Source organism: Sinocyclocheilus rhinocerous, unplaced genomic scaffold, assembly GCF_001515625.1.
Source record: "Sinocyclocheilus rhinocerous isolate Xijiao unplaced genomic scaffold, SAMN03320098_v1.1 scaffold1268, whole genome shotgun sequence".
NCBI classification, from domain to species: Eukaryota; Metazoa; Chordata; class Actinopteri; order Cypriniformes; family Cyprinidae; genus Sinocyclocheilus; species Sinocyclocheilus rhinocerous.
In genome coordinates, this window is record NW_015664016.1 from 1,465,219 (window position 1) to 1,491,319 (window position 26,101).

General features: G+C 36.4%; 2 protein-coding genes across 3 annotated transcripts in view; both read right to left on the reverse strand.

Annotated features, from left to right (window-relative positions):
* The window catches only part of LOC107729244 (AT-rich interactive domain-containing protein 4A-like), a 29,197-nt gene extending 10,753 nt beyond the window's left edge, over positions 1-18,444 (reverse strand). Inside the window, exons 1-19 of one of the 2 annotated variants that reach the window (XM_016539676.1) lie at positions 17,543-18,444; positions 16,539-16,588; positions 16,075-16,185; positions 14,464-14,529; positions 13,714-13,804; positions 13,494-13,573; positions 13,276-13,370; positions 12,638-12,770; positions 11,840-11,919; positions 11,511-11,587; positions 11,249-11,415; positions 9,118-9,190; positions 8,771-8,865; positions 8,293-8,390; positions 7,423-7,678; positions 5,229-5,497; positions 3,222-3,392; positions 1,194-1,278; positions 910-1,102 (exon numbers count right to left, since the gene is read on the reverse strand). In XM_016539676.1, the coding sequence (XP_016395162.1) occupies positions 910-1,102; positions 1,194-1,278; positions 3,222-3,392; positions 5,229-5,497; positions 7,423-7,678; positions 8,293-8,390; positions 8,771-8,865; positions 9,118-9,190; positions 11,249-11,415; positions 11,511-11,587; positions 11,840-11,919; positions 12,638-12,770; positions 13,276-13,370; positions 13,494-13,573; positions 13,714-13,804; positions 14,464-14,529; positions 16,075-16,185; positions 16,539-16,544 (2,146 nt within the window). In that variant the 5' untranslated portion in view covers positions 16,545-16,588; positions 17,543-18,444. Of the gene's footprint in view, positions 1-909; positions 1,103-1,193; positions 1,279-3,221; positions 3,393-5,228; positions 5,498-7,422; positions 7,679-8,292; positions 8,391-8,770; positions 8,866-9,117; positions 9,191-11,248; positions 11,416-11,510; positions 11,588-11,839; positions 11,920-12,637; positions 12,771-13,275; positions 13,371-13,493; positions 13,574-13,713; positions 13,805-14,463; positions 14,530-16,074; positions 16,186-16,538; positions 16,589-16,835; positions 16,841-17,542 lie in introns of those variants that run through there. The other variant, XM_016539678.1, reaches the window with a different exon arrangement.
* A 491-nt stretch (positions 18,445-18,935) lies between these two features.
* The window catches only part of LOC107729246 (proteasome subunit alpha type-3), an 11,520-nt gene continuing 4,354 nt past the window's right edge, over positions 18,936-26,101 (reverse strand). Inside the window, exons 3-11 of the mRNA XM_016539680.1 lie at positions 25,704-25,827; positions 24,725-24,826; positions 24,395-24,468; positions 24,206-24,278; positions 22,665-22,730; positions 21,941-21,987; positions 19,713-19,780; positions 19,236-19,300; positions 18,936-19,155 (exon numbers count right to left, since the gene is read on the reverse strand). Coding sequence (XP_016395166.1) covers positions 19,111-19,155; positions 19,236-19,300; positions 19,713-19,780; positions 21,941-21,987; positions 22,665-22,730; positions 24,206-24,278; positions 24,395-24,468; positions 24,725-24,826; positions 25,704-25,827 — 664 coding nt within the window. The 3' untranslated portion in view covers positions 18,936-19,110. The remainder of the gene's footprint in view (positions 19,156-19,235; positions 19,301-19,712; positions 19,781-21,940; positions 21,988-22,664; positions 22,731-24,205; positions 24,279-24,394; positions 24,469-24,724; positions 24,827-25,703; positions 25,828-26,101) is intronic.

The window sequence follows — 26,101 nt, forward strand, 5'->3', positions numbered from 1 at the left end:
TAGCCAGGTAAGTTTCAGTTTAGTTTGCACCAATCCTGGGTTTTAGGTACCATGAAAGTGGCTTAGCTTTTAGCTGCGTTCATTGCCATAGTAATTTTCACTCCACGGCTAACCTGCTCTGGGGTAGGTTATGTTCTGAGTTAGAGATCTCAAACTGAAATTGGACCAATCAAATGTGAGCATAGTGACATGTCGGACACAAAAAAAGTCACTCCCCCAGTTTCTCTTGCTCCAAATTATTTTGGATTAATTAAAAATTGTCTGGCCAAAACCAAAAATTGAGTTATTTTATATGATTTATATAATTATATGATTTACATTATTATTAATCCATTACACACAAGCAAATTTACTTTAACAGTTATTATAATTTATTTTAAATGAATGTTAATATATACAGATCCTATGCAATATAAATAAGCTGTAGAATCAATAGATAACACTTTAAAAATGACTACATGACATTACATGTTCGAGTCTTTGTCGCTGTATATTTCCAACTATATAAACGAACTTAACAAGTTTCACTTGTGACTGCACTGATAAAGCAAGATCATTTCTTTTATTTGTCCTCTTTCATGAACAAGTACTTTTTTCATTGTAAATACATTTAAATTCATCATATTCTTCAATCTCTTAACCTTTAGCAAAACCTTTAACCAAGGCTCGTGATTGGCTGTTCGCCAGTGATGTCACACATGTGCACATGCTCCACAAACTCAAGATCAAAGCCTGAGTTGACAAAGAAAGTTGATGATCAGCATCATGGTACCAACAAAGCCGGATTGGAGTGGTTTGGTTTTGTCAACTCGAAACTAATCCTGTAACTCTGAATTTGTTCATCTACCATCATGGTACAGGCCCCTGAACTTCAGCTGCAAGATCACACAAGTTATACACAAATCTTACCCTCTCCATTTGGCAGGGCAGAGGCATCTGTGGGCCGCGAGTTCTTGCTGCTGGATCGACCCTCGCTGCTGGGGGTCTTGGACACACTGTGGGAAGTGCTGGGAGGGGTGGATTTGAGTGGAGGACGGCCTCGCCGTATTCCTTGTTTGGCCTGTTTATCCTCCTCTTTCTCCTTCTCTCCATCTTCTTTATTCTATGGTGAAGGAAAGCACAACAATAATTTTTTTCCCAAGGTTCTCAAAAGTTAAATATTGTTTTTGTTTTTAAGACAGATTGCCACTCACCTTGACTTTTTTCTTTTGTTTTCTCTTTGTTCCACCCTTATCGACAGGCCATATTATTCGATCTGCCTTGACCCATTCATCATATCTGTTACAGAGACAAAACAATCTCTTGAATAATATTGTCATCATTCACAAGATGAACAATAAATAACCCTTTCAGTCTTCATGAACCATTCTAATCCTTATAAATGAACAATGAACATTTAACACATGTTGTCTTGAGAGGTACGGAATCTCATATTGGAATCTCTAATGGTAACAGGCTAACACTGTGTCCTAACTACATGCGCCGCGACAATACGATAAAAGGTATCTTTTCCATGTTAATCTGAGTTTTTGTCCTAACTAGCTGCGATGGCGACGGGCGAAATTTCTATTTTAGAAACTGTTTCTATTTCCGCGATGTTGCAGCTGGAACAACAACATACAAACTATATGACAGTGATAATCTCAGGTGATTATGTGCTTTATTCAAAGTTAAACGTGTCCAATATGGAGTTTTGAAGCAACAATAGATAGTTTACCTCAGATCTTGAAAATAAATTAAAGCATAGATATACTGTACGTTAAAACTGTGAACTAGGGCTGAAACGACTAGTCGACATTATCGACAACGTCGACAATAAAAAATTGTCGACAAATATTTTTGTCGTCGAGTAGTCATTTGATCTCATATGACCTAATGTAAGAGCCTGCAATAACGTGGTTTGACCAGTGTGGCGCTGTAGTGCAAGACTGTAATTCAACTCTCCTGATGCAAATCAAGAGAAGACGCAGCGGCAGCGCTTCAGAGCAAACACAGCCAAACCTGAGGCTGCTGAGCAGCGTTTGCATGAATGTGTAAATATATACTGCGCACTTTCCTCTCAATAACAAAATAAACACATTAAAAACTGACAGCGGTGAGAAAGCAGCAGTTTAAAACGCATCTGATTACAGCGATGTGGATGTTTGCACGAGTATTATCATAACCCTAATAAAGGTATTTTAAGAGAGATTATGTTGTGAATATTAGTTTATCCAAAAATAAAACGTCTGATCACTTAACCTTTATATTGTTTCTTATCCATATGACTTACAAAAAGATATTTTAGGCAGAATTATGTCATTCAGCTACTTTTTCATATAGCTAATTAAATGGTGAATAAGTGAGTTTCTCTGCCATCTCATTTTGTGTGCCAAATATATTTATTTATATAAATTAATTGTATAACTGTAATTACATATGACTTTCAAAAGCTGAAGTGATTACCTTAATTTATTTGTTAGAATATGTATAACTCAGTATTTTAACTAATTGCAAAAGCTGAATAATCAATAAATGTCTATTGATTAACCAGCAAAATAATCGATGATTAGTCGATTAATCGTTCTAATAATCGTTAGATTAATCGATTATCAAAATAATCGTTTGTTGCAGCCCTACTGTGAACTCAGTGGGAACCAACAAGTGTTATTCCATAACAAGATGGTATCAGTCACTCAGTATGTACATTTAATAATGTTAAAAAGGTTTCATATTTATGAATTAGATCATAAACTTATCCATTTTGTTGCGAGTGCAGAGCGCTTCCAGAGAGAGCCCGCCCACACACGCTTCTGATTGGCTGTGATACTTGATTGATTCTGTCGTGTCACAATGTCGCGTTGCGTTTGGTGTGGACACCCAAATCGCTTGTCGCTGGAATCTTGTTGTGTCACGTGTAGTTAGGTCACGGTGTAAAGGTTTATTATAACATACGTGAATTTCAAGCAGAGGTTAATCAGACAGCCAAGAGAACTGTAACATCACATGACATCAGTCAAGTTAGCGAAACCATTCTCTGGTATCATCATACTTGACCCCATTCTCTTTTAACAAGCCTTCAATTTTCAGCGGAAATGGGCAGTACATACAATATTCAATATATATCTGCAGGCAAAATCCATCCACAATTTTCACATGCATCCAGTCATAATCCACTAATTATAGTCCTTTCATATGACAAGTGAATTAAACATTAAAGGGCAGTTACATCAACACCTCACCTCACATTCCAGCCGTAATAATGAACCAGGTAAAGAGCCTCCCCATCATCGGTTTCTGTGTTCTTGATGTTAGCTTCATAGATCTTCTGTGTCTTCCCCTTGCCGTATTTCACTTTGACTTTAGTGCCAGTCACAGAGTCCTCACAGCCGTCATCCTCCTCCCTCTCATCTCTGTCCAACAAACACGAATGATTAGATTCTTCATCTACACAGAAATGACCATATCATAGAAAACTGGACTTTTGTTGTTTGATATACTATATAGACATATACTACCATTCAAAAGTTTGGCATCAGTAAGATTTTTTATAGAAATCAATTCAGCAAGAAAGCATAAATTCTTCAAAAGTGTCAGTAAAGAAATTCACAAATGTAACAAAAGATTTACATATAAAGCGCAGCTCTGCTTTGTTTACAGCGGTAAACAAGGAAAAGCTATATTGCGGTCGGTTCATAAGCAATGTTGCCAAGTCCGCAGTTTTCCCACGGAATTGGGCTACTTTAACACTGTTGCCGCGGGTTGTTGTTCATGTCCGCGGGTTGAAGCGACCCCAATAACGTGATATTTAGCCCCTGGAATGTGAATTTACTGGAAGATCCCCACCGAAAAACATGTATTTTACACCCGGAATGCGATTTTTACAGGAAACCCCCCTCGAAACACGATTGGACTAGTTTTATTGCGAAAACCTGGCAACCCTGTTTATTAGTGCCACCTGCTGTCAAGTGAGTGCGTCTCATTCAGACCTGCTGTTTTTGTTTCGTGCAGATGTTTTATGTAGCAAATAAATAAATGACACCTAAAGTCAGACCATTCTGTTTTTTTAAATCCTGAAATTAATCTAAATAAAATCAAAAACAACTGCCTGTGCAGATCGTGATTAAAATGCAGTGGTTGCCTCTAATTTCAAATGGCTAGATATTTTTGTTTAAAGCCAGTTTGTTTGTTATAAAGCAAATAGCCAATAAATACATTTGCTTAAAAATCAGTATCAGTATCAGAATCCAATTTGCTAGTTTAAAAAAAAAAAGAAAAGAAAAGAAAATCTGAATCAGCTATGATCGGCGCATCACTCATTAAAATACTAAGTAAAAGGCCTCAAATTTGAAGTACAATCTGGGATGTCTTTTTCTATCAATTCTTCAATAGGTAGATCTTGTCTTTCATAAAGGTCGAGGGCAGGGATCTTGGGCCTAAAAAGGTTGGTGACCACTGATCTAAAGGATCGTGAGTAATGGCTGCTGAAAAAAAGTCACATTTTAAAATATATTAAAATAGAAAAATGTTAATATTTCAAAACATTACTGTTTTTACTGTGTTTAATCAAATAAATGCAGCCGTGGTGAGCGTAAGAGACTTCCTTCAAAACAATATCCAAAACATCTCTACTCAAAAGCTCCCCCAGCCTAACCACAGTTTATAGAATCTAAGCTGCACAAATTAAAATACTGTTCAGGAATTACAATACTGCCATCCCAACCACAAGCAAATTAATATATGATCACCTAATTTAGAGGTATTGAAGAAAAACTCTTCTCTTTAGCAAAAACAGGCAATTTTAACTTAACTAAGTTATTTGAAGTCCAACTGTAAAGATATCAGTTTGTAATTAAGAATTGAGTGAAGTTCAAAAAGGTGCCCCTTTCAACAAAATGTCTCAAAGAAATCTAGGTAGCTCTGACCCTGAAAATACTAATGAATTAACACCATCTCTCCGGTTTAAATGCAGAGATAAATCAGACAGCCAAGAGACATGTAACATCACATGAGATCAGTCATGTATGCGAAACCATTCTCTGGTATCATCATTTCTGACTCTGCTGGAACAGGTTCAAACCCAAAATTTCAAGCCTAATCACATGCATGACCGTTTTCTTACCAAAAGCTCCACAAGAGAGCCATTCAGAATTTAAATGACATTAGGTACAACATTACAGGATTGTACTATAAATCAGTTCATCAAGACAGTAAAACATTTAACAGGTTAAACACAGATAGTGACATACCGGTCCCGGAGTCTGGATCTCTCGCCATCGTCTTCCTCATCTTCATCATCCTCCTGTTCTTCATCATCAGTATCTTTATCAGACTCCTCAAGGTGGCAGCTGCGTCGTTTCCCAGGGGTCTCCCCATCAGATTTCTCCTTTTGCTCCTCTCCACTGGTTTCTCCTTCACCTTGTGTCTCCTCCTTTTTCTTCTCCTCCTTTGGATTCTCCTGTTTCACAGGCTCTTTCGCCTCTACTTTCACAGGGGTCACTGTACACCGCCGGCGGCCCTGAGGAGTAACACACGTACAACCAAGATATTTTAGCTAGGAAGAAAAATACATAAATGTGAAGCTCCTACACAAACTGGTTATTTTGAATATTTAAAGTCGTGTCACGTTCTATGAAGAGAAAGTTTATGATAACCGACGTTCTAGAACTATTATAACCAGTTAAACACACTCACAATTACGAGAGCATCAGAGTAAATATCTTAATTGTAGTTAGGGGTGGGCGATATGGCAAAAATATCATATCATATTTTTTCAGAAATTTCACGATTTTATCATGATTCTTTGTCATGTTGGTTTTACTATTTTGCAAGTTGTCTGAGCAGTACAGCCAAACTAATTTCCCTATTTAAAAAAAAAGCCTTATAAAGGTAAAAAAAAAAGAAAAAAAAAAAAGAATAGCAGACATTTAGGCCAAAGTGGGCGAAGATAAAAATCTTTGTCATTATTTTAAAGGTAAAAAAAAAAAGAAGAAAAAAAAATAAAAAAAGAATAGCAGACATTTAGGCCAAAGTGGGCGAAGATAAAAATCTTTGTCATTATTTTATCTTTTTTATTAAAAAAATAAGAACAAAGATAGGTTACATGTTACAAATACACATAATATACAAATAAAACAAACAGTGCTATATTTTTCAGGTACAGTAGGTGTATTTAGCAGTAGCAATCAAGAAATTGAATTAACAAATATAAAAATAAAGCACTATATACACCATATACATAAATTATACATTGACTCTTATTAAAGCAACTGTATTAAAAGTTCTTCAGTCAAGAGCCTTGCGTGATTTTTTTCTCATTGTGTTTTGTTTTATTACCATTATAGGGATATCTCACCCAAAAATGACAATTCTGTCATCATTTACTCACTGTCGAGGTGTTTTTTTTTTTTTATCCTAATGAGTTTCTTTCTTCTGCAGGGCTCTACGCTTACTTTTCTTTTTAGGAGCACTTAAAACTTAAAACTTAACTTAAAAAATTTAGGAGCACGTTCAAAATTTTAGGAGCACCTTCTAAACAATTATCCAAAATTTTATCAAAAAGTAGCCTTCCCATTACGAGGTGATATTTGACTCCTCTAACTTTATTAAAAATGTCATCATCAGTAGTTCAGTCGCAAATGCGACTGAAATGGTTGCACTGTAGAGCCCTGTTCTGTTGAAAATAAAACTTATTTTGAAGAATGTGGGTAACCAAACAGTTGCTGGTCCCCAGTTACTTCCATACTATTTTGTTAATTTAAACCCCTAATTGTAGTACAATGAAATGTTTTAGTAAGCTACTAATGGTCAAAAACTAACCATTTAAAAGAATAGTTAGGTAAACATTTTAAATACTTTCATTAATTTGTAAATATGCATAAATATGAATGAGTTTGGTTTGAAAGTCTGTATGAATATTTGTAGCAAATAATGTCAAAAAAGCACCATAAAAAGTCATGTGCTGTATTCGGAGTCCTTGATAAAAAGTTTGATAACTTGTGAGAAAAGAAACAGAAATTTCTTTAAGTCATTCATTTATATATATATATATATATAGCACTGTAAAGCTTGCTTAAGAGTCATGGTCAACATTCACTTTCATTTTATGGAACAAGCAGCACTCAAAAGACATGAGAGTGAGGTTTTATTTTTGGGCGAACTGTTCATTTAAATGCATGATGTTTTCCGGTTTAAAAACCCAAAATAACAGACATGCCCTTAAAATCAATTTAAAGTCAAAAATGCGTATCAGACAGCCAAGAGAAGTGTATCATCACATGACATCAGGTCATGAATGCGAAACCATTCTCTAGTATCATCATGTACATTTCCTCCAACTCATTCAAGTACAAAAAAACAAAACACTTGTAATATAAGTGTTTTTGCATTGCAGCATGAAATCCGACATCTTGAGAGCAGCCCAACAGAAAGACAGACACTCACCCTGGGCGAGCAGATATCTTTGTGTCCCTTTTCGCTCTCAGTATCTGACTCATCAGCGTCTGCCGCAGGTTTGTCCTCGCTAGTTTCAGGCTCTGCTGTAACCTGCTGCATCATCTCATCTGTGTCTCCGCTCTCTTTTTTCACAGTCTTAACGCACTGCACTTCCGGCTGGCGGTCTGGTCGTGGCTCGTTGTGGTGCACTGTCCTGAACTGGATCTGAGCAGAGCGGCAGTACTCCTCAAATCCATACAGGTACCTGAGGTTCAAGTCAAATGATAAGCAACGTTAACAATATTAATCAAGAGGAGTCATTTTCAAGAAAGTTAAAATATGGGCATTCTCCAAATGTTTTTTTTTTTTTTTTACTCAAGCAGAGGATAATGAGACAGCCAAGAGAATTGTAACATCACATGATAGTGAAACCATTCTCTGGTATCATCATATTTGACCCTATGCTTGTTTAACAAGGCTTCAATTTTCAGAAGAGCTGGGTTTATTTTTTATTTAACCATTACATGAGGTATATCTTAGAAACGGCGCAGCTGCATGTCTGAAATGTTTGTGTTACTGCATACTTGCCTGCTAGGCATTCAATGTAAAGTTTATTTACTGTAAACATGCTTTTTATTCCTTTGTTTACCCTGAAGAATAAATAAAAAAAATCTGTTTGCTGTAGTCGAAAGCATGCCACAGATGCAGTCCATAAACATCAAGTTGTACATAACTCAGAATGTTCCTTTAACAGTGCAGCAAAAGTCACCTTCCAAAGTGGAAAATTGTCTCCATTTGCCAACGACACAAAAAGAACGCTGGCTGCTGAGTAAACAAATATAGTCCTGTACAGCAGGAATTGCGAGAGCATTCACTTACTTTCTGTAGGCTGTTTTCACATTGTACGAGGCAGCAGAGTTCAGAACCGGGATGCCAAGATCTATGTAGATCTGTTTCCAAATAGAGCCGCTTTCAATCTAAAAACAAAATAAACCATCTCATTACACAAGTCTTTTTGATGACTAAAAGTGCTAATTCTTGCTGCACAGAGCTGGTAGTGTCATGCACATGTGTCTACCGCACCCTAGGATCAGATAGCTTAGAGAAACATGACATCACTCGAACAAGCTCAACCGTTTTCCCAATTATCACCAGTCCAAACTCCCAAATATAATTACCCTCAATAACATTCACAGAACATGCATTTGATAAACAAGCAATTTTTCAATTCAGTCCAGCTCTGTGAACTTAACATAAATTCAATCAGCGGCCACTTTCGCTTCATATTTTTGGCAAGGTCTCACTTCCCACTTGCCGAGTACAATAAACAGATGGTGGGAACGCTAAGAACACTCACATTGTCACAGCCTCCGTGAATATGCACCAGTCGGAAGAGCTTGAAGAGGTTGAGATCCTTGTAGCCAAGCACTGGAGATTTGTTAATTGGCGTCCCTGGAAGGAAAGCAAAGGTGCAGAGAAGCGTTAAACCGAAAATGTGCCCTGCAGAACTAGTCATGAGATTCTTCTATTGGGAAAAATAAATAAATAAATCATTGAACTTTTGAGGCCACACACACGAAGACTATAAAAGACATCCACCATGATATACGCCATGTAGCTGCCCCCATGAAGATTGTTAATCCCCATATAATTTTTTTTTTTCCCATAGTGATTATAACTCAACGGGTGATGTGCAGGCATTACCTCTGTCCTCCATGAATTTGTAAAGTTGCTGTAGAAAGTGGTCCCTTTCTTCTGGGTCTGGCTCATCATCAGGCTGTTTAAGAGAAAGCAAGTACAACATCTGAATTTGACGTTCGGCAACAGTGGAATTATCTATTACCATCTTTTTTAAACTCATAGGCCACATAAACAACAAAGTAGTTTTCTCAGTGCATATAATCGATCACTGACTGAGGATCAATTACCAAACTCTTTGATCCTCTCGGTGACAGTTTTGCATAAAACACCCTGTAAAAACATGACTCTAACATGCAAATTAAAAAGATCATTGGTATATAAAAAAGCTAAAATCCTGTAAGCAGCAAATAGGAATTGTGAGGAATTTAACTACTCTGATTTCTGGTTCCTTATTGATTCTATTTACAACTCTTTTACTAGGTTAGAAAAAACAAACATTGGCTTAAATAAAGCCAATTACTTCTTAATTACAGATTTTTAATGCATGGCATGTATTTTAACATAATTGGTTCTATTTTACTCATCCAACTTCTTTTTATGAAACATCACTTATTAAAATAAAATTTTCAAAAAGTCTGTTTTGGTGTGCATCTTTAATTACATATTTGTCATAAGAACAACCAGTCAGTAATTACACTAATACAAGTCTCACAACATATACAACACAGCAGCAGTTGTCATAGTTGGATATGACTGAAAGCGAGTCAGATTAACTTAGTAACCACTCCTACTGATTCATACGTGTTTTTGATCAAAAAGAACCAGCTCATAATAACCATCAATTTCTGAACGGGATTTCACTAATCACGCTATGTTTGTGGTTACATACAAGCATACATAAAATAGCAGTGATGGGAAAAAATGACATTTTAAAGCATTTTAGTTCAGGCATCTTCCACATTAAAGAAATAATGGACAATCAAGAGCTATAACGGTCAAGCAAACATATTAAATATTAAAATAACATATGGAATATTATGTCAAGTATATGGGGGTGTCATTGCCTGAAGGTTGTGTTGCAACTTTCAATACATCTTAAACACTACTTTAAAACCTTACATATTCTAATTTCTGCCTTTAGCATTAAAGTGAGGCATCTCTGTTGCACAGGAAAGAGAACTCAGCAAAAGCGCTTTGCTGAGTCAAGCATCTGTTAGGCTGTATTTTTAATGATCTGATACATTCACAATACAGCAAATATCAGGATTTACAAAGCTATATGCTTAAACTATCAAATGCACTAATTTTCAAACCAATCAAATTATACAGGGCTTCCTTAAGACCGATTAGTCGGCAACCCACCAACTAGCTGATTTTAAGAATGTGCAGTTTCACACATCTAAAGTTTCAACAGAAATCCTAGTGCTGGCTTTCTCAAGATAAAATTCAATAAAAAGAAAAACAACTCATCATTTCAAACTAATTTTTCAACTTATCTTTTTCACATGCTGGCCTTATAATTTTGCAATGTGCCCGACCTTCTCCAGCGAGGAGAGAAGACTCTTTGAGATGAGCTCAGCCCAGCCCACCATCAGAACTGGCACACCTCCACTGGGCCAATCCCGCAGCCTTTTCACAACCAAAGGAACGAGCAGTTGCCATGGGAACGTGTCGGAAAACCAAGCGAATGGCCATTTGTCCAAACTCGGGGAGCAGGAAGAATGAGACATTGTTGTCCAGAGCCTGGGGGCTTTCCCACATGCTGAGACCATTCAGTGGGCTTAATCAAGGTGTACGAGAACATGAGATGTAAAGGGCCGCACAAATCAACATAAACACCAACACTGGGATTCTCTCAATCAGCACTGGTCACAAATAGCCTCGTATTACTTAAGTACGCCTGGTGCCCAGCTCTGGCAACCCCTTTAATCAGAGCAATCACTGCAGAACTACATGCCAATCACTGAGACCAAGAAACAAGGGTCCAAGTAAGAGCATAAACTGAAACACTGAGTCAAAAAGGAGGAAAAAATAACCATGGCTCACAAGTTCGAAAGACAAGACCGCAATTTTCCAACACCACCAACTTCTGAATACGTCAGCAGCACACCACATCTTTTCAACACTTGATAAATAAGTTTAACTTTTGAAGGAAACACCATTTCAAGGTAAACAAATGGAACTGGAGTCTTACTTCCTCTGGTTCTGGCTCCTTCTCCTCCTCTTCGCCCACTTTTCGTTCACCATCCTCATCATCGTCTTCTTCATCACCGCTAGAGGATTCAAGAATCTCACTCAAGTCCACTTTCCAGTTGTCAGGGACCTGTCTGGACTGTACAAAGTGCTGTGCTGCTTCAAACCCTGGCAAGAGAGAACAAGAAAGAGAGCATAAGAAATCACGCTCTGACCTGGAAGCATTAAGTCAATGAAGGGTCAGCTGATCTTGGGTCCCGTACCTTTCCTGTTTGAGCACTCAGGTTTGGAGAGGGTGCCAATGTTTACTTCCTGAACATCTTTGCGTGCCACTGTGTGACTGCAGAACACAAACAGTGATAGATCAGAGAGAGCACAACAATATGAAAATGTTTCCATTTCTTATTATCAAACAAAAAAATTTATATTGCTTTAAATGCAAAGTATCAACATTAAAAAATCCTGTGAAATGGCTTAATGAGCAAAGCTAACAGATATGGAATAAATGTCATTCAAAATGTCAGAAAAGGAAACAAATGTAATTTTGACCTCATGGGGTCTTAGAAGTCAGACACTTTTCAATGTCACTCACAATTTGGAATCTGCAAATGATCGCACTAAACATTGGTCCTTTTTGACAGTTAGGTCATCATTGCAGCTTGGAGATATCACCTTCAAAGAGGAAGGAAATATTAAAGCTCTTCAAAAAAAACAAAAGCGAAAAGTTTTTACCAGTATAGGAATACCGTAACCAGTGAATTCATAATTAGAACTGAAAGTATTGAGTCTTCATTGACAAACATTCAATTTGAAAGATCTAATCTGTTTACAACATAAATTTCAATTCAATTCATAACCTTTGCAAACACCAAAACAACAAACTGCAGCAAGTACTTTCCAACAGCAACGATACAACATCCCCAGAGTGGCTCTGTCTATATTCTTTAAAAAATATTCTCATGTTCTCTCATGTTTTAAAACCAGCATGTGCAGGTTTTTGTATGCATCAATTTTACAGAGCAATCTTTTCCATACAACAGTTTTAGACACTTTAACATTATCAGTGAACAACTTTCAGTCTGTTTCCCAAACAAAGCATTTGCATGACTTAAAATAACTACTCTCTCAGCCATAGAGACTATGTTTATGCTGATTTGTCAGTCCTACAACCTGTCACTATGAACTGTTGTTGTATGAAAAAGCTGTGTGAAGATTTAGCAAAATATTCTCTTCTTGTGTTCCAAGGGAAAAAAAGCATACAGGCTTGAATAGCATGAAGGTGAGTAAATAATGAGCATTTTCAGAACTGTAGTTATTCCATGCATGACAATCTCTCTAGCTTGTTTTAAAATCTTAAATTTATTATTTTGTCATTGAATCAAGAACTCACCAGGACATAGTGCCAGGAATCACCATCGGAGCCACTCTGAACGCAGGCAACTTTCCCCAAAAGATCATCATTAAGCCTCCTCCTGTCATCTTCGTCATCTTCAGTCGATGAAGACTCCTTTTCATCTTCTGCACTGCATTGCATCAAACAGAGCACTAACATTTGAAACATGCTCCCTTTCACATTAAAACACTGATCAGAAAAGCTAAACTGCATTTTTGCATACAGAAAGATAAATAATGGAAACTGAACAATAATGTTGCCAAAATAATGCTGGTTTCAGCTCAGGATCCAAAAGGGGAATCTGGATATTATGCTTTCTTTAATTCTAAGTATGTTACTTGTTATTTAAACTGACCTAAGTGTAACAATTTGAGAGCACAACAACAAAACTGAAGCGTACTATAACAAGCTCAGCATGAATTAATCTTAATTCGAAATCTTAAAGCTACATTAGCAACAGCCTGAAAGAAACTGGGAAAATTATCATATGAAAACAAAGTTTGAATTGTTTTGGGTGCAAGAACCCATTATTGTGGACTGAGAGGAATATCGTCCATTTAACAAAGAATAATATTCATATACATTTGCTACATAAAGACAGACAGCACAAAGAGGAAAGGACCGTAAATACTCACACTGCCTGAGATGACCTTCTACCTCGATTTGTCTTCTTTCCAATGACTGGAGTGCCAAAGTGCTCTGGGTTAGTCAGGGGCAGTTGGTCCAAAGTCTGTTATAGAGAGAAATGGGCAGAAAAAAAATTTAAGAAAAAAAACAATTACAAAAAAAGAGAGGCAGAAAAGAGAAGTGTTAACCACAAGACACATGATGCAGACAACACCTCAAGCCTCACCTCACTCTCTGCAAAATGTCTTTCGCCTTTAAGACACAGTGAAGTTCTTCTAAGGGTTTTCTCATCTCCGTCATCAAAAACTGCAATAAGAATAAATTTTAAAAAAAGAACTTTGAAATATAAATTGCAAGTTTAGTTTAGAGAAAATCAATTATAGGGCCTGAGAGAGGTCCAACAAGAGCAACTCAAGGGAGATTTAGTCAGCTATGTCTGTACATACCCACAGTGTACCAGCTGGCATCTGTGAGTTTACTGATGATAGCTTCGCTAAGTCTACCCTCTGGGCTCTTCACTTCCACTGTTGAGCCAACCTGAGACCAGAGATATATAACATTATGACTTTTCATGCAATAAACTTGTCACACAAATAGAAAGCAATTTATACAGTATTCAGTTTAAAAAAAACTTTTAGAATTAAACATTGTGTACGTTATAAAAGCACTTTTGCCTTATAATTAAGAGAGTGCACAAGGTGTTCAGTTTCTTCAAACAGTAATCCAGCCATAACTGTACTTATTCACTGATACTCAAGATTAACATGTTAAGTGCCAAATTTCAGAGAAAGAAAATTGGCTTTTGCAAGTAAACAAATGAAGTAGTCGCCATTCTGTCTGTTAATCTGTATTATAACATAATACATGATTTTAATCACATTGTAAGAAAAACTGAAACAAGCTCATCTTGTTTGTTTGTTTGTTTGAGACAATGACATACAGTTTTAATCACAAATTATGCAAGTGAAAAAGTAAAGATTTTGGCCAGTAGGAAATACTAACAGACAGTTAATTTTCTCAGTTAATTCGGTATTAACAGGCGTGGAAGAAAGTCCGGTTTAAACATGGCTACAACTGTGCTGTATCTTCTTATAAGTGTTACATGAGTAAGAAATAACCAGACGCTTTATTACAAGCATTACAGGAAACTTCATTTAAATTTACTGCAGAGTCAGTGTCCAAAAAATGTCTCTTACCCTTAAGGGTCCTTTGACTTGGTCATCTTGGACGACTTGTGAGGTGCTGTCTCCTTTAAGCACAACCTGCAGACAAAAACGGTATAAAATATAGAAAAGTTCACCAAAGCATGATTGGTGAGAGCAACATGGATGGGAAGACAGTAGCAGTATGGTTCAGCGAAGGTGAAGTAATCTGGTTGTGTAACAGACGTCGTGTTCTTCATGATCTCTCTCAAACAAGCTTCTTAGTGAGTGCCTACATACACTGTGAAGAGCAACTACTTGGAATCTCCTTGCAGTCAAACTTAAGAATGTGCAACACAAACTTCAGGCACGTGTCGCTCTGTTTTACCCCTGGCTGTCTTGTTTCAGTCGGATAATAGCCGTATAATTCAGTTGGATAATACAAGAACAGTCCACAAACTAATATCTTAAGAGAAAAAAGAAAACATTGATGACGTACAACGAGGTACAACAGAAGTGTGTGGATTAACCTTAAAACAACATACTTATGATTGGTAGGTGCCGATCCAAATTAAGCCATTTGTAAGCTTATTGTTCGTTCTCACAACTTAAATGAGTTTCCATTAGGGCTGCACGATAAATCGCATGCGATATTTAATGGACAAGATGCGCATTAAATAATCGCATGAACTTTATCGTGCAGCCCTAGTTTCCATCTTATTGACTACTCTATATAGAAAGATGGATGTTTTATACAGGAGATGCTTGAATGGTCTGCGGAGCTAGTTCACAAAGCAGAATCATCACCTCCTGCTTTTCTTTTATGGGCCTGCTATGTTACTAAATCTTGCATTGTGAAGTGCATCAAACACTTCTGCATTAAAGCAACACAACCCTTTTATAATAACCAATCTGTGTATTATCACCAGCAGAAAATGACACTTTTGTGAATCCCCCATGTCATCTGACACTGGCTTGACAGATAAGATGCATTGCACTCTGAACTTACTCTCACACAAACTCTTTACAGAAAAAGCTCTAAAAAGATTGTTAGATGACTAACGATGCACATTTAAAGAACGACTTGATGGGGACAAAGTTTAAAAAGTATAAGTTACAAGGCGATATATACAATATGGCAAATCTTAACTGTTTTGACACTTATATTGTTGCAAATCAAACTGTGTTATTGCCCAGTGATATAAAGTTGGATATATAGTACACAACTTTATCCACCTTTACAGTATACTCACATTTAACAATATATACTATATAGTAAATCTCAACTGCTTGATTTTATAGATCATCACAAAATGTAACTATATTGTTGCTCAGCGATATATTTAAGATGACTGATAGCTGACAATGCACATCAAGAACTATTTAACAGGGACAAAGTTTTAAATGTTTAAGTTTCAAAGCAATATATACTATATAGCAAATCTTAACTGTACGATTGCTTTATCATCGCAAAATATTACACATTATCACCCGGCTATATTCTGCTAAATTGTGACTATAAAACATTAAGATATTACAGACATTAAAATCATGATTTGCTTTAGAGCTGCTTTGAAACAATGTGTATTGTGAAAAGCACTATACAATTAAAACTGACTTGACAAGATGAACAGATAAGACTTATATCAGATAGATTAAACTTACCTTAACTTTCACAATGCGTTTAACAGTCTTGATTTTTGCCTCGCAGAAGGCACCACGGTACTTTGCACTCACATCCGTCCCCACAGTCAGGTAGGCAGGTTCATCTGCTACCTGTGGACAGTGTAAATATCATTAAGGCGCACAGACAAATTCATACCAATACTTTCTCTCTGCATAGTTATGGTTGTGAAAAGCGTGTGCAAAAACATCTAAGAATACTTTAAAAAGTAACAGCAACAGCACTCAAATGTTATGAAAACTACCCTTTTGGTTATTATGAAAGCACCTAACCTTACACAGTCCGACTACCCCAATCATTGAACTACTGAGCTTTTCTGATCACAATATCTATAAAAACCCCATCCATACGTGATTCATTCATTGAAGTGTTTTGTTCCAGATGCTTGTTAGGCTTCATTTAGGGAGGCGTCGCCTATCAGAACTGCAGAGGACCACAGACTCACCTTCATCTTGATGGCTATTTGAGGGAGTCCAGCTCGATTGGTTTTGACTGCTGAAACAGAACAACACACACGCATAAAGAAACAGAGTCACGATCTGGCGCCATGTGCTAAAAAACGTGTCATATGTAACGTTATACGTGTGAAGGATTTGACAGCACAAAACAAATACACACAACAGAGAAAATGCTAAAGCAGCTAACGCGGCTAGCCACTTCTCGTCCTCCTCCCTTCAAAATGATCAAATAAACCATACCAACCCATCAAAACACAGCTTTAACTGCCTCACCGTGACTTTACCTCCAATCCGAGCCACTTATGATGTCTTGATGGTGTAAAAACAAAGCACGGAGTCACTGAAGGAAAACATAACCCCTTCAAACCCTGCGTGTTTCCTTCCCGCTTCACTCACTGTGTGTGTGTGTGTGTGTGTGTGTGTGTCACGTCGCCATCATAGCTCACACACCGTCCTGCACCATGTCAGCCCCTCCACCATCCACTAACCCCACATTTCCCTCACTTTAACACTGTATTTGCCGAGGTTTCGAGTTCGAAGATCGACAAACTGACAGTTATGACTGTTATTGACGCCTGTCAATCAAATTGTGACGGTTAAGCTAAATATAGTGAAGCTGTTATGGCGATTTAAACTGTTCGTCGGGTTAGTTCCGCAACATTTACGTGAGGCGACTTTTCCCTTCAGACTGAGTTACAAGTTTTTGGCTATAAACAGGTCGATTTCCGGTGGTTAGTTTAAGAAAAAGTCGTCGGCTAAATCCGGATCCTGTGAGAAAACAAGCCGACTAACGTAGCTGTGACTAGGCTCTGCCATTCAATTTTTTTCTCTTCGTCGCCTAAATACCTTCGCTGGAAACCACGGGAAAACGACAAATATGACTGGATTACTTTTAGACTAGCGAGTTTACATAAAACGAACGAGAATATACGGGTTTAATGACGCGAAATCGGTGTTTGAATGTTGTGTGGAAATATATATGTGTACTTACATGCTCCTATATGACTGCTTCAGCTCAGCATTCGACTAGGTTGCAAAGGCATAGGACGAAATAACAAGCTGTTGAGCTGAGGTTGTGTTTCTCGGATCCCTATTGGCTGCCGGGGCCACTGTGGGCAAATTCCGAGCATTGCGATTGGCTGCCCGCTAAGCAAAATTCTATTGGCTAAACTGAAGCGCGTAACCTGATTGCGGAGTACGAAAGCGGCGCTGCGAATTACGCTTTCTCATTGGTGTTCTTTGATTCTCACTCTTTGCAAATACAACAGATCCATGCTGGTCTCCGATTGGCTACATGTTTCCTGTTCTGCGTTGTCCGCGGTTTTGATTGGTCGAATTGACTCGGAAGTGTCCCAACTGCGAAGTCCATTGGCTGAAAGGATGTATGGGAACGGAGCTTCATTTCAGAGGGAAAGCTTCTGCGCATGCCGAAGAGAAGAGAGCATTCGCCATTTTGTACCCAACGTAATTATTTTCGCATTCTGGACTCGGAGCCCGTGAGATTTCGCGGTGAGCCCTGTGACTTCTTTTGTCTGCTTTTCTAGTCAGACCGAATAACCTCAGCATCGTTCTAGCTTAAATGTGTTCTTTATGTGATTCGTATTACAATTGTTTTACCAATAAATAATTTTAAGCGCGGTCGTGAAGAAAAGGTCAATTGAAGGCAACGGTAATGGCGTCTTTATGTCGTTGCTGTGGAGAACGTCTGGCGTCATGGGTTTGTTAGCCACGTGACCGGAACAGAGCGCCAAAGTAAGCATGTGTGACACACGTTAGATGCTTATTCAATGACACCTGCGGGGTTTCAAATGATTATGCATGATTAGATAGTTACTGAAATGCTCACTTAAACGTGACATTGAAGCATTGCGATTCTGAATCAGAAATGGGACCAGAGAGCACTTTGGCTGGATATTTTATAATAATAATACATACTGATAAAAAATTTTTAACATTCTAATTTATTGAGATGCACCTGTATGTTCATTAAAGTATCATGTTCAGCCTAGTCACTTTTTTAAACTCTAATATTATAACATGCAGTCATGCTTGGGTTACAATATGATGGATAGCAATTTTAAGTAAATTATAACATACTGGGTTTTGCTTTGAGGCACCATATGTTGATGGCTAACTGCAAGTTCAGGGTCAAGTCCTTGCAGCGTATTGCAGATAAACTGTTTATCTATACCCAAATGCATGTTGTATTTAGTGCCTTATGCCGAACCTAGTAATATTCACATTCTTCTGACAGGGTGTGCATAAATATCATTCAATTGACGCCACAGAATTTCTAAAAGAGAAGGTGGATCCTTTGCCTAAGCTTGCTGTCCAACTAATGAACGGTAATTATGGCAATTTAGGAATCTGAATCAGAGCTTCAGTCTCTTTTATAAATCGTATTTATTGTTAAGTCTGAAAGGAAAACATAGGACTACATTAGTCCATTACAAAACATAAAAAACATTTTATTGTCTGCAGTAAAGTTGAGAGTTGCCAGGATGTCTGAAACCTAGTACACAGTCAATGAAATGGCAAAACAGAGGTTTGCGACACTGTTTACATGTTGTCCTCATCAGAGTCATCCTCCTCCTCCAGGGATTCCTGTCAGGGCAGAAATATGACAATAAGCCATGCTGAAGAGAGCTTTTGTTATGACTATTACCAGAGGAACGGTTACTTACTTTAGCATATTTCTCAGCTTCCTCTTTGATGTCTTTGGGGACAAGCTCATGCCTTCCTTTTGTGACTAAAAAGAGGGGCAAAAATATATAAATAAAATACAATTCCTCTTTTCTGCTGTTGAGACACTATCAAATCAGGCAAATACATACAATAAAACAAAACTTGTAAGAGTGACACATTACGTCAACATCTAAAAGATACCATAAGTATTACAATAACATTATTATCATATAAATAAAAAATTATTTCCAACATTAAAAACGGACTGAAAAAACTTAATATACTAATAAATAAAATAATAAAAAGGGTTCTATGACAAATTCAGCATTGAATACAAATGCAGTAGAGAAAAACTTAATGTGCTTAAATGTATAGGGTTCATGAACTAGACTGCATCATGTATTAAGTATTCCAACTATTTTCCTAAAACCAGTAAGAAATGTAACGGAAGTAGAATAAAAAAAGCCTGTCATTACCTTCTCCAACCCAGCTAAGCTCCAGCTCAAAGGCTTTGTCTTTCACCTCATCATGAACGATATAGATACTGAGTAGAGATGACGGGCACAAATACACAAAACAATAGTTATTATATTTTGTAAATATAAAGTGTTTAATTAGTTATGGCATGATGCTATAAATGTTTATATATAATATTATAAAAGTCCCACAATCATGGACAACTTGGAAATAGCAGTAAAGTTTAACATTTTAAGGCATGGAAGATTCACAGAATTAAATTAATTTCTATTGTGTATAATATACAGCAGGTAAAATAAGTATTGAACACGTCACCATTTTTCTAAGTAAATATATTTCTAAAGGTGCTGTTGACTTGAAATTTTCACCAGATGTCAGTAACAACCCAAGTAGGGTTGCAAAAAGTTGGAAAATTTCCAGTAAATTTTGGAAATTTTCCAGAAATTTTGGAAACTTTCCAGGAATTTTTTTGGAATATTCCTGGGATTTTTGGAAAGTTTCCGGAAATTTCCCACCCCTTTGCAACCCTAAACCCAAGTGATCCATACATACAAAGAAAACAAAACAATTAAGCTCAGAAATTAAGTTACGTGTAATAAAATGGAATGAAACAGGGAAAAAAGAATTGAACACATGAAGAAAGGGAGGTGCAAAAAGGCATGGAAAGCCAAAACACCATCATAAATCTATCAGTAATTAGAAAGCAATCCTGCTCCTTGTCAGTGGAAATTAATATTAGCTGGTTCAGTCCCAACACCTACAGTACCAGGATGATGAAGATAAAAAAAGGGTGGACAATGACTACGTTTACATGAGTTGCTTTTAGAATAGTCCTTACATGTTCCCGTTTTACATGTTATAGTACATCGTTCGATTAATGGCACACGTCATTACGTCCCACGTGACGCCATCCGACACCCCCTCCGGAAATTCACGTATAAACAGATAGTTCGTCTTCGTGATGACGCCATGTACAGTTTTGGGTGTTTCCATTTTTAATTTTATGAAAGCTTCAAGTGCAGTTAATTATTTATACGTGCATACAGACGACGACGGGTGTTGAAGCTCTTTTATTTGCCGTCAAACGGTTAAGCACTGCCTTGTGTGTACCCTGTCGCAAAATGCGGGCGAAAAGTCCTACACGACGGTAATAATGTGATTAAGGTGTTTAACATGTCTATTCTGCACTTCAGTAATGCGACTAAATAGGAATACTCCACATGTCTTAATTCGATTTCTGTTTACTCCGATTATGACTTTAGCTGGATTAAGGTAATCAAAAATCTCTGTTTACATGGTAGATTCTTAATTCTTAATCGTATTAAAATCGGAGTATTGTTGTCCATGTAAACGTACTCAGTGATCCCAAACACAGCCAAAGAAACTCTCGATTGGTTTCAGGAAAAGAATATAAAGCTGCTAGAATGGCCCAGCCAATCATCTGACTTGAATCCAATAGAAAATAAGAACTAAAGATCAGAGTTCATAGAAGAGGCCCACAGAACCTTCAAGATTTGAAGACTCTGTGGAAGAATGGGCCAAAATCACACCTGAGCAATGCATGCCACTAGTTTTTTCATACAGGAGGCGCCTTGAAGCTGTCATTACCAACAAAGGCTTTTGTACAAAGTATTAAATAGATTTCAGTAGTTCAATACTTTTCCCCTGTGTCATTCCATTTTATTACACATAACTTAAGTTCCGAAATTATTTTTGTTTTCTTTGCATGTATGGATTACTTGGGTTGTTACCAACATCTAGTGAAACTTTCAAGTCAACAGCACCTATAAAAATATATTTACTGAGAAAAATGGTGACGTGTTCAATACTTATTTTACCCGCTGTATAATGTATGCCTCACTCTAAACTATTAATGTATAAATATACTGGTTAGAAATAGTTTTTGTTTTCTGAATGCAATCTAAATAAGATGGTTTTAAAAAGTGCTAATGCAGTGAACTATGAATCTAATGCAAAAAAGTCATAAAAATGGATTGGTCAAAAGGTGTGGGAATCCTGTTCATTACAAGCCAACATTATTGTAAACTCAGCAACCTAACAGATAAGAAAAAAAATCAACTGAGCTAGACTTTTAAAAGCTCAAGCAAAACACTCAATACTAGAGTTTGACTGGTTTCGTTGGTATATGGTTTGTTTTCATGGATCTCTGCTGCTCTCGTGTTTTTGAGGTCTTCTCAATTCTAAGTTATAAATAAATCACACTCACATTTTTGCCACTTCCTTCACCAGTTCTCTGCAGGTCATTTCTTTCATCTGAAATACAAGATTAACATTTACAAGTTTAACCACTTTAATCTGTTGACATTAAAATGAAAACACTACTAAAGAAATGTAGTAGTCGCTTTGAAATGACAAAAGACAATGCTGTTAGTTTTAAATGATATTGTCCCTGCAGTACTGAAAGTAGCCGACTCTTGTTTGAACATGTTCAAAAAAAAGACTGCCAAACATGCTTATACTAAACACCACAACTGTACTGTTAAAGATAAAGATCTGTTAGACTGAATGAGAATGAATGTATGATAATAAATGAAAGGCAATGGCTTTTTCTGTAATGCAACCCTGGAGATACATTAAACACCTGTGGATGTACACTACTTCTCAAAAGTTTGGGGTTGGTAACTTTGTATTTTAATATATTTTAAAATGTACTCTACTCTTGAATTTTCAGCATCATTACTCCAGTCTTCAGAGTCACACAATCCTTCTTTTTTCTTTGTTTTTCATTTCTTGATGAATAGAAAGTTCAAAAGAACAGCATTTTCTAACATTGTAAATGTTGTTACTGTTACTTTTGGTCTATTTTATTCATCCTTGCTGAATAAAAGAACCTTCTAAGAGTAGTTTAAGATAATATGTATGTACTGATCTGAAAGCCTTTACAAAATGATGAATATAGAACTTCTTATACATAATATATTAACACCTACCTGTAGTTTCTCAATTTCTGTCTTGGCAGCTTGCCTGGCTTTTCCAATAGCACAGCCCCAGTAACCCTAAAAAACAGACACAAATATTAATGATAAAGAAAATACATGTACAGGAGGATCAGGTCAATAAAAAACAATGTGTAATCTACATTGTCACTGAATATTGGAAGGAGTTCACATGTATGCTGGACACTTTTTTGCTGCTTTTCCATCACTACAAAGGTAACATTGTAGTATTATTTATTTATATATATATATATATATATATATACCGATCAAATCAAGAGAGACATCAAGTCCCACATTTTTTTACTCACTGAATATCCCATTTTTCACTCTGAAAATTAGTCGCATAGCAGAAGAAAAATTTGTGAACACAACATACAGTTTTACAACAAAACATATCAACAACATAACACAACATAATATAACACACAGCATAACAACAACATAAAAACATAACATAACATGCAGCTTAACAACAACATAACATACCATAACATAACATACAGTTTAACAACAACAAAACATAACATAACCACATAAAACATAACATAACATAAACAATAAAGCATAACAAGAACATAACATAATACATAACATAACATAACATATTATAACATAACATAACATATAACATAACATAGCATAACCAGACCAACCAGCCAAGCATCATTGCCTGTATAATTTATTGTGACAGCAGAGGTTATGCAGTGTCTCTTCAGCTCTCCGTTGAATTGTGGGACTCAGTGTTTACTGTTTACAGATAAAACAACAAGCCTTTTGTTTTGTGTCTTAGATGCTTGAAGAGGAAAAAAAATAGCCCTGGTGGATGTTAGAAGAAAATAGACAAGGAAAAAGAAAGTGAAGATCTATTAGAGGTGGTGCAGGCTGCAAATACACACATTTTGTCACAGATGCCCTGTACCCTAGTTCTGTTTAATTATGGACGTCTAATTGGCACATGGTGACACTGGCAATAACACTCATGAAAATGTTTTGAGGTCTGGTGGTCCTCTGGCCATTCACACACACACACACACACACGCTGTAAGCATGGCTAGATGCCAGGCTCAAAATGAAGCCAGTCAGTGGACGACCACTTAATGGAAAGCTGGCTCTGACGAGAGGGAACGAGCGAGAGGGAGAAAGCTAAAGGGAACATGCAACGGGAACGACAAGGGGATAAAATAAGATAGATGAATAGAAATGAGATGAGATCTCTATCTTTCAGCTCATTAATTGTTCAAGATATCCGCTCCTTTCTCCTTTGTGATTTTAACACAGTTCTAATTAGCTCCTAATTTGGGAAGTTTAAACCTTATATATATATATATATATATATATATATATATATATAGTAAAGAAATTCATACATTCAAACTTACATTTGTCTACAAAACTAGTTAGTCATTTAAGCAGAAACCTTTAAATCAAAAGATTTTCAAAATAATGAGAAATAAATTTAGTAAAGTGTGTATAGTAAGTAATAAAGTGCTGATTAACAGAGATACTAGTTTATGCAAAGAGAGCTCTTTTACGTATGAAATCCCAGAAGGGTCAACCATGTAGAGCTGTGGACCATCATCTTCATCATAAGATCCCAGGATGAAACTGAAGGGTTAAATAAAAAGTAAAAAACATACACAAACTTATAAGAAATGAAACTTGCATAATGCAATTATAAATGCAAATGAAAATGCATTGCTGAAACTTTACAAAAGACCTACCTGCATCCAAAAGGCCTCACAGCGCTGTATAATGTGTAAGCATGGACATACATGGCCACTCTGTCTGCAAGATGCTGTTTGGAAAATATGAAAAGTATATCAATGACCAGCACCTCTTTTCAGATTTCTTCATGCATTGTCTACCTGTTTGATTTAAAAAATGTCCATTCTTTGTTTCGTAGATATACACAAATCATATTAGACTTCATTTAACACAGCACATGAGTCATATAGACGTGGTCATTTTGGAGTGAGGAAATGACTGATGGTGAGTAAATGGTGTTAGAATGTTCATTTTTGTCCGATCTATTGCTTTAGTCAATCTCTTACCTTCAGTGGGATGTCATGGCCATAGTTGGAGCGGAAGTTTGAAGCCTCTTCTCTGGACACTTCTGAGAGCGATCGTGCATCTGCTAGAAGACCAGCCACAGCCTAGAAGACATACAGACAGAGATTCATATATGTAGAGATTTACACTTCCAAACAAAAGTTTTTTAATAAATTAATACTTTTATTCAGTAAGGACACATTAAATTGATCAAAAGTGACAGTAAGTAAAGATATTTGTTAATGTTACAAAATATATATCTATTTTAAATAAATGCTGGTTTTCTGTTCATCAAAGAATCCTGAAAATAATGTAATGTATAGTATATGTATAATAATAAGATTCTTGAGCACCAAATCAGCATTTAAAATCATTCTGAATAATGATGTGACGCTGAATTTTCAGCAGCCCTTACTCCAGTCTTCAGCTTAACCATTGCAGTAATAAATTAAATTTTGAAATGCATTACAAAGAAAAGAGTTATTTTAAATTCTAATGATATTTCACTGCTACTGCTGGTTAGGGTTATATATATATATATATATATATATATATATATATATATACACACACATATACACACACATTTATTTATTTATTACCAACCACAAACTTAATAGCAGGTTATATTTTTAGTTTGTTAGACAAAAAAATTCATTGTCAACAAACAATTCAATTACAAACAAAGGTATGAGAACAATTTAATGGGTGATTAAGCTTTTTGACTATTATAATTTAGTCAAATAAAAGTTTCTTTTTCATTGCACTAAATCTAAATAATCACATGGATGTAATTGATTTTAAAGTAAAATAATGGAACGTAGCACCTATAATGTGACACTGCAATCTAATTTACTGCCATCAGAGTAATGTCAGTGAAAACTCAAATATTTGACAGAACTTGATAAAAATAAGTTACTAATGATAAATTACTGGACATGTTTTGAGCACTTGTTTAAACAGCATTCTCAATGTTCTTACCATTCCAACATGCCGATCAATATTGAAGATGCGTTTATTGGAGCCCTCCTCATACAACTTGGACAGAACCAACTTCTCTACACCAAACACGACTCCATCTTTGCAGCGGATACCAACTGCTGTGCTGATGAACGGCAAAAAACAATTATTATTAACTTAATATTAGGGGTGCTCCGATTGATCGGCTACCGACAACTATCGGCTGATATCGTCTCTGTCCGGCACAGGTGAAATAAGTGTAATGCTGAAGGTGAGGTACAGTTCATATTTCTTCATTAAATAACTTATAAAGTAGCTAATTTGAAAACTTTCTGCGAGACATAATTTCACAAACAGCGTGAGTGAATCACCGCGCGCGCTCTCTCTCAACATGCGCAAATGGCTTCAAATCAGATCCC